The sequence below is a fragment of the Poecilia latipinna genome, unplaced genomic scaffold (genome assembly GCF_001443285.1).
Source record: "Poecilia latipinna isolate Pla-1442-1.1 unplaced genomic scaffold, P_latipinna-1.0 Scaffold432, whole genome shotgun sequence".
NCBI lineage: Eukaryota > Metazoa > Chordata > Actinopteri > Cyprinodontiformes > Poeciliidae > Poecilia > Poecilia latipinna.
This window is the reverse complement of record NW_015113048.1, coordinates 178,359-186,285: the sequence shown is the minus strand read 5'-3', so window position 1 is coordinate 186,285 and position 7,927 is coordinate 178,359. Positions and strand designations below refer to the sequence as shown.

Here is a 7,927-nt window from a genome sequence, read left to right as displayed (position 1 = left end):
AACATGATGTAAAGATAACAATAAAAAAAAAAAGTCAATTTGACATAATACTGCCCCTTCAATGGTATTCTGATTTACTGAGATGCACCTGCAGCATCATCCATAACGAATCCCTGAATCAGGAGATCCAAACAGTGCAACAATATAGCTACATTTACAGGACTATATACCTGTATAACAGATAAGAAGTCAAACATGATTATTAAATATAAAACCGTTAAATGTGTTCTTCGTTTGATTTACACCTCTCATTAATTATTATATTGACTACTTTCCTTCAGTAAAATGATAATTCAACACAGCTCACACCGATTATTCCAACAAAACCATGGGAGTAAAAGTAGACAATTTATTTTAAAGTCTGCTCTTCCTATGGCAGCAAGGATGCTCAAATCCAACACCCTAGTTCAGTTTTCCCATTCAGTTCAGTAAAAACTCTGGCGTCGGGTAGCCAAACAGCTGGAAGTCGCCTTGGTATCGTGCATAGAGACGCCTGATGTCCCGCTTGCTGATCCCTGAGAAGTAGTGCTCCACCTTGGTCCTGTTGTAGCGCGTGATGCCCGGAGGAATGGCCGGGTACGACACCAGTTGGTGGATGCCGGCTGCTCTCAGGATGAACGCCGCGTCGTGCTCCAGGGTCTCGTGGTGCCCGACCACGCTGTAGTTTATCTCGCACGGCGCGCACAGCTCCGCGTACGTCACCCAGTGGATGATGTGCTCCCCGAACTGCCGGTCCATCCGCCGGCGGCCCTCGGCGTCTCCCAGGTAACGGACGAAGTCCTCGAAGTGCAGGCCGGAGGCGGCCAGGTCGCTCTCGCGGTGGACCTTGCGGTATTTGCGGATGATGGCCGGCGCGATGTCGTGCTTGTACCAGGGCTCGAAGCGCGGGTTCTTCACAAACTTGTCTTTGAATGCAGAAATGAGGCGTTCGAAGGGATCTCTCACGATGAAGAACTTAAAGTAAGAGTTCAACCTGGTGAGGCAGACAGCAAGGATTAACAAGTAAATTTGAAAAACTCCTACGAGGCATGTTAAATTTCATGAAATTTGATCCATTGCACTTGCAGGGAAGAAAAAAGAAAATAGATTGTCTGCGGTATGCAATTTACACACAAACAAAACCAACCTTTCAGTTATTTCCTGCGGGGAGAATGAAGACAGGCGGGGCAGGCCGTTTTTGTCGTGGTCGTGAACGAGGTTTTCTGGGATTTCTTCCACGCTGGGAAAACCTCCTGCAGCAGCCAAGACAAACCAGAAACTTTCTAAGCTTCATCCTTGTAAATTCCCACTGTAACGCCAGTAAAATGTGCAGCAGTCCATCCCGTACTCACCATTGAGCACAATGAGCACCTTCTTCCACTGTGTGTTCCCCACTTTAGGCGTCTGGCAGAACAAGATCTGGCGCTTGTCGCAGACAAAGATGCGGTCGAGGACGAACTTGCTGATCGAGACGTGAGTTAAATTCCTCAGGCTGCTGTTCTTGCACACGGCTGAAAGATGCTCGAGTCGGCTCTCCGAGACCTCCTGCCAGTCTGACGCGGTGGCCGCAACTGAGGGCTGAGACAATCACACAAGAGCTGCCATGACTGATGGACTGAATTTCACAGCATTTTTTGTGTGAATAGGAAAGAGGTAAAAAATAAATAAATAAATAAATAAAAAATATCTGAAATGAGTTTCTCACCTGATGTGATGGTGTTTGATTTTGCTTTAATGTGCTCGGCACAGATGCCAGTTTTGCCACCTTTGTATCTCCCACAGTCCAACTTTGAGCAGGTCGCTTCTTGTAACCTGGGAAAGCACAAACAAATGTTAATCTGACTTCTAAACATGCAGAATAAAATGAAATAAATCATCCGTTTATCGTCCTGAAATATTTCTAATACCAAAGTGTGCCATCATAACCAAAAAAACAGCCCAAACATCAGTATTGAAAGAAAATATATATATTGGAGTCTTATCACTACAGTTTTGTATTTTAACACAAAATGTAGCTGAAAAAAAGAAGTAAATAGAAGAGTTTAAAAAATTTGCATGAAAAGCAAAGGTAGAATGAACAAAATGTTGCACATCTAATATTTCTTTTGACAATCTTTAGCTTTAATTACAGTAACCATTCTCTGTGACCGATAAGCTTCTGAAATGTCTCCTGATTGTTTTCAATCTAGTGTTGCATGAAGATATAGCACCGGTGACCAGTATCTTACCTTCAATAGTTTTAAAGCTGATGAATTTACTGACAAACATGAGGACGAGCAGGACCCAGCCACAAGCCCCGAGGAGCAGCCACTGGTGCCGCATGATGTGCACATCAGCCCACGGCCATGGAAAGCAGAAGCTCGCACCTGGACAGGTTTACAACACGCAAAATGAGACGCCTAAAACATGACGTAATCATGCGAAAGGCGATTCAAAGAGGTGTCATTGAGAAAATCGCTGGGTGGTACAAATTTCTATAAAATATTAGCATTTGTAGCTCCAGTAGTTTATATAAAAATGCTTTAATTGGCTAGTTAGGTATCTAGCCAGTTAGCAAGCCACGCCTGCTCGTCCCTGACATCCCGCATATCCCTTAGTTTATCTCTGCGAGGTTCATAAAAGGTGACAAAGCAGATAGTGAGCCAGTAAAGCATTTCCTCTTACCTTTATGTTGACTTATAGAAAGCGCACAGCTAAGCTAAATAAGGAGTAAACATTAGCCATTGCTATCGAAGCTAATGTGTTTTTCACTCCATCCGATCCAAGTGCAGGCAAAATGAACAGCTCCTCCCAGCGACGGGACCGCGTCACTGCACCCTAGATTTGGCGTCTCCCGTTTTTCTTGTTCTAAATGCTCAGACTTGAATGCGTTCATGTGACAAGCTGTGGAGATGAAGTCGATAGATGGATAAATATTCAAGGGACCTAAATTATTTTTTTTTTAAAGGCTTAGAAACATTTTCGTTTTTATTTACAGCTTCTCACTTGAAAATGTAACGTTTTGATTAAAGATACATATTTATGTATATATATGCACATGTATTTTTCTATTTAATATTTTCATATCTATTTCAGTCTAGCTTGTATGTTTTCTCTACACCTTACTGTATTTGATTCTTTTTCATTTGTTTCTCTTGTTCTGTCCACTGTCATCTTGACAGCCTAAATTTCCCACTTATGGAACAAAAAGGATGATTCTAGCTTTAATAGTCAGAATGCTGTCTGCTTTCTCAAAATTATTTGATTAAAATCCAATTCTGATTTTTGTCTTCCATATTTAATCAAAACTCTTACTAACTTTTGGTTAAAACATATACAAACAAAAATGCCCGTTTTGGCATATTTTTCACTTTGACTGTGATGAAATTTCCACAAGAAATGACTATTAAACATATTCTTTAGATCAATTTTCAAATCTTAAGTTGGAAACTACTTTTCCTACAAATATAAACAGAAGAAAATGTCTTATTTCCCATCATGCTCTCATTTGTATTGGCCTGACAAAACTCTAGTAAAATACATTTAAAATTCCATGGTTGTAACATGAGATTTGAGAAAGTTCAGTCTGTAAACTTTCAGGTCATCTTTATAAAGAAATGCATCTGGCCTTTTCGCCATGTTCCTTATTATGGGAACAAATAAGTGACAAGAGTGAGCTAAACAAAAGACAAAGACAAGCTTTTTCTATTTTTTATTTTTCATTTATTCCACAAATTTAATTTTCATCAACGTTGACAGTCTGCAGACCTGTTGGGAAAAGGAGAAACAAATGATTAAACAGCTATATTGCTAGTAAAGACGCTTCAGAGCCAGCGGCCTGAGGATTTACCTTTGCATGTGGTGACAGGAACGTATGTGACCAGGGTGTAGAGTTTGTTGGGAGAGTCCTCATCCTCGTTGCGCTTCCTGGACAGCCGTACGCGCATCCTGTACGGCACGTTCCTGCACAACACATCAGGAGAAGTCGACTGAACAGCTGCTTCAAGTGCCAAACAAGATGGAATAAAACCTCGTAGGTATCATCTGTTTGCACCGCTACGTCCAAGTTCAGTTTTATTGACATCTTGATTTTTCATCAGAACCAACAGCCCAATTAAATCAGCAAAAAATAATAAGAATAATTTCTGCAGCAGAATGTATCAATTCCAGAAAGCACAAAAACAATATATGGAGCTATACAGGTAGCAGATTCAGATCAGTATGTATGTAATATATCCTACGTACAATTGTCACCAACTTGAGTTAAAATTCGTCCAATATTTTCCAATGATCCCAACCACAAAAAGAAATATTAATGTAGAGCTTTTAAACACATTGCACACATTAGTGGATAGAGGGCAGCCAAAATGAAACTATGATTTAGGTGCAATTTCATATTACATAAGGCCAGAGCCTCCTGGCGCAGTGAAATGCATTAAATGCACCATCATGCGTTTCAAATGAAAAAAAAAAGTGGGAAATTCAAATAATGATTTTCTTGATGTTAAGCCTATTAATTTCCTTTTTGTTTATCAGTGGAAATCAGACAGACTGACTGACCTGATCCCCTTGCTCCACACCGCCTTGTTGAGGCGAGTGTCGATGCGGACATCAGGAGTTCCCATCTCCTTCATGGCGAACTTGCGGATTTCGTTGATGGCACGGGGAGCCCTCTTCTTGAAACCCCTGCACGAGACATTTCAGTCACATTAACAGCAGAAAGGGGGACGAAATGAAATTCACACATTGTCGGATTGTTTACACAACCATTTGCAGTTTATCAGCAATTATTAAATATAACTTTTTGCTCTCTATGCACAATCAAGAATATTAAACGGTGATGGAAATCTGCATAAACAGAGACCGTTTTGATTTTTATTGCATTTCTAATCTCCATCAACAAAAATATGTTGAAGGAATCAATACATTTTAGTATTTTGACCTGTCCTAATGTTAAAAAAATATGCCAAATATTGGAATTTACCTGGCTTGACAATAAACACAAACATAAGTTTCACAAATGGCAAACTACGCTTACAATATTCTGTTTTTCTGCAGTACTCACACTCCATGAATGCGCTTGTGGATATTGATGGTGTACTCTCTGGTCACCACCTCGTTAATGGCTGAACGCCCCTTCTTTTTCTCTCCTTTCTTGGTTGGGGCCATCTGGAGAACATTAATAATATATTACAGTACCGATTTAGTTGCTATTGGAACAAGTGCTAAAACTACAAAGCAGCTTCAACCTCAACTCGTATCAATCTTACACAGAAAACCGCCGCGTTAGCATTAAGTTGGCAAACTATGACATTATTACAAATAATACACAAATTACAGTTTATATAAACTGAAAACGCAATAAAAATAATTTGACAAAGGACCAATTCTGTTTCTAAAACAGAGTAACTGTACTTGGATTAGCCACGCTAGCTGAAGCCACATCTCCCGATCCCCTGCTACATCTCATAATTGTAACTACCAAATCATACGTTAAACTATCTAAAACACAATGTGACATTTTATATTGTCCTTATATACATACTTATAACGCTAAAGCATAATTTTTTTGCTTTTAAAACAGAAGATGGTGATGGATTGTAGATGGTTTTGATCCCGACAAACGTACTCACCTCGGCTCGTAGCTGAGGCGGAAGTCGGAAGGACGGACCAAAATCAGAGCGGAGTGGTTGGAGGAAATGGGTCCGTTGGAAATAAAATACACTAGAAACAGATAGATGAATAGTGGTTCCCAATGCTTTAGAGTCAACTACATTTTTTTGGCAAATAATGACATTGATAAACATATATAAAAACATTTGAAACAACTACTTAAAGTTAAGGAAATAAATCAATTATAATTTATAAATTTAATAACCCGAAAACAAACAAGGACTTTTGCGGCTGGAACTTACCGGTTTCCCTTTGTGGAAGGATGACCGAGGCACTTATTTTTTCCAGAACCTTTGTATTTCCGAGAAAAGCTGTTCTGCTCTCCAGACAGACTTATATTATAACTATTTAGAATGACTTTAATGAAGCCCCATGGAGTGGTTTTTCACTAACTTTCTATTATATATAATGGTTAGATCACTACCAAACTTGTTAAAAAAAAAAAAAAAAAACCTAACCCTAATCCATCAAAAGGCTTTAATTATTAATATAATAAAGGCAGAAAATCCCATGAAAGTAATTATTTTTGTTTTTGTTGATTTCATCACAAGGAGTAAATCCTTATAATCAAACACAGTCAACTAAACAGAAAAAACAGTAGATTATTAATTATTAATCATTTTATTGAATCATACACCAGGAACCAGTATTTTAACATAATTATTAAATAACTACATGAGAAATTAACCAATCAGATATACCCAATTTATCTAAATTATATGGTTTTTTGTTTTTTGTTTTTTTTTTTCCCAAAAAGCACCCCTACCCTGATATAAAAACTGTCCAGGTTTTGGTTTTTAAATTGTTTTGTGAAAGAGTAATTAATAAAAGTGTAGTAATGTGTGCAAGCTATTGAATTTGACAGCATGAATGGCACTTTAAAAATAAACTGGCTTCGGTCTTTTATAACAAATCATAATGCAATATGGTTCCATATTCCATGTAAAATATATATTTTCAAATCTGGGTGGTTAGTTTCCTTCTTAGATGCAACTTTGAAATTAAAAATCTGCCTGTTAAACTTTCCTTCTTTAACCAGCAAGTTTTACATTGGAGATAAACATAACTATAGCCCACACAATACTTCCTTGTGGAACTGCCGTTGCATAATAATTAATAAATTAATCTTTGCACATACTTGGCTAGAACAAAGTGTTTGGTCTGTGATGCATTTATTAAATAATGGAGGCATTATGTCTTTTGAAGACTTCCATGTTAAATATAACCTTAAAATAAAAGTGAATTTCAAAAAAATTATTAGAGCCATTTCCCCCAAATATTTTATGTAAAGTTAAATGTTTTTATGAGAACCCTGATTACAAAACCCCCTGGACTTCTGGTTAATGGACTTCTTATTAACCAGAAGTTTATTATTTCAGATAAACTAAAAAACTCAAAAATGAGGGAATGCTTCTCTAGTACTTTGTTTCCTTTTGTATCAAATCCAAATTATATATTACATTTCTTTTCAAAGGGAAAAAATTAGAACAAATTATTTAAATCTTCCAGTTCCTCCAAAAGCCAAGGAAGTCAACTTCAGAATCTTTCCACCCCTGAAGGAATTCCTTAGACTTCGATTTGCTATTGATGATAACACTAGTTTATTTTTGCATTGGTGATATTGAGTCGACTGAACACCTTTTCTACGAATTTGTGAATTGTAAAGCTTTGTGGGATGATGTTCACTACGGGCTTTTCCCTAAAACTCCAAACTTACCTGGATTTTCTAAGAATGACATTTTTGGGACCCTGAGAAAAGAAAAGAAATTTGAAAGGCAACTAAATGTAATAATTATCATGGGCAAGTTCTTCATTCACAAATGTAATTTTCTTAAAACAATCTTTCCCCATTTTTCAGAAGGAACTCTGCCACCTCTTCTTATCCCAGAGGTTCATGGACAAGCAAACAAGATGCAGAACTGTTTGATATGATAAACAATCTGAAACTGCTGGAAAACTCCTAATGGCCAATGTTCTTTTTGTTTTCTTCTTTTGTCTCTTCTGTATGTCTGGAAGGAGCCTGGGATGGCTTTTTCAGGTATGAGTACATCTGACACCGATACCATGTTTGTGGTATTAAAAAAAAAAAAAAAAAAAAAAAAGGTAAGGAAATATATCAATTGTAATTTTCAAATTTAACAACCCGAAAACAAACAAGAGGAAAACTTACCCATTTGTATTTCCGAGAAAACTAAAGCTGTATAAATTGTACGTCACTGATATTTTCATAAAATACAAACCAAGAAATGATCATCAGAATACAAAGAAATGGCTCCTTCATATGGCAGGAGACAAG

At 37.6% G+C, this 7,927-nt stretch overlaps 2 protein-coding genes across 4 annotated transcripts; both read right to left on the bottom strand.

The window, feature by feature from the left end:
* Nucleotides 1-329: 329 nt before the first annotated feature.
* On the bottom strand, nucleotides 330-2,900 carry chst10 (carbohydrate sulfotransferase 10). 2 transcript variants are annotated; one of them, XM_015038168.1, is made up of 6 exons: nucleotides 2,647-2,900; nucleotides 2,208-2,347; nucleotides 1,685-1,791; nucleotides 1,332-1,557; nucleotides 1,127-1,232; nucleotides 330-973 (listed from the first exon to the last, which is right to left on the bottom strand). In XM_015038168.1, the coding sequence occupies exons 2-6, from the start codon at nucleotides 2,299-2,301 to the stop codon at nucleotides 421-423; spliced, it is 1,086 nt and encodes a 361-aa protein (XP_014893654.1). In that variant the 5' UTR covers nucleotides 2,302-2,347; nucleotides 2,647-2,900; the 3' UTR covers nucleotides 330-420. The 2 variants fall into 2 exon arrangements, with proteins under 2 accessions (XP_014893654.1, XP_014893653.1); XM_015038167.1 differs by having other exon boundaries at nucleotides 2,208-2,345; nucleotides 2,644-2,899.
* Nucleotides 2,901-3,656: 756 nt separating this feature from the next.
* On the bottom strand, nucleotides 3,657-5,680 carry rpl31 (ribosomal protein L31). 2 transcript variants are annotated; one of them, XM_015038165.1, is made up of 5 exons: nucleotides 5,592-5,680; nucleotides 5,024-5,127; nucleotides 4,519-4,644; nucleotides 3,809-3,921; nucleotides 3,657-3,726 (listed from the first exon to the last, which is right to left on the bottom strand). In XM_015038165.1, the coding sequence occupies exons 2-5, from the start codon at nucleotides 5,125-5,127 to the stop codon at nucleotides 3,695-3,697; spliced, it is 375 nt and encodes a 124-aa protein (XP_014893651.1). In that variant the 5' UTR covers nucleotides 5,592-5,680; the 3' UTR covers nucleotides 3,657-3,694. The 2 variants fall into 2 exon arrangements, with proteins under 2 accessions (XP_014893651.1, XP_014893652.1); XM_015038166.1 differs by lacking the exon at nucleotides 5,592-5,680 and adding an exon at nucleotides 5,504-5,528.
* Nucleotides 5,681-7,927: the final 2,247 nt, after the last annotated feature.

What these genes read in the sequence shown, in the direction of transcription:
- chst10 (XM_015038168.1), bottom strand. Translation starts at nt 2,301, where the DNA reads ATGCGGCACCAGTGGCTGCTCCTCGGGGCTTGTGGCTGGGTCCTGCTC. An exon ending in GGTGCTCATTGTGCTCAATG is followed by an intron (nt 1,233 to 1,331) that starts GTGAGTACGGGA and finishes TGGCTGCTGCAG; the next exon opens with GAGGTTTTCCCAGCGTGGAA. An exon ending in CCGCAGGAAATAACTGAAAG is followed by an intron (nt 974 to 1,126) that starts GTTGGTTTTGTT and finishes CTGCCTCACCAG; the next exon opens with GTTGAACTCTTACTTTAAGT.
- rpl31 (XM_015038165.1), bottom strand. Translation starts at nt 5,127, where the DNA reads ATGGCCCCAACCAAGAAAGGAGAGAAAAAGAAGGGGCGTTCAGCCATT. An exon ending in CACAAGCGCATTCATGGAGT is followed by an intron (nt 4,645 to 5,023) that starts GTGAGTACTGCA and finishes TGTCTCGTGCAG; the next exon opens with GGGTTTCAAGAAGAGGGCTC. An exon ending in GTGTGGAGCAAGGGGATCAG is followed by an intron (nt 3,922 to 4,518) that starts GTCAGTCAGTCT and finishes TGTGTTGTGCAG; the next exon opens with GAACGTGCCGTACAGGATGC.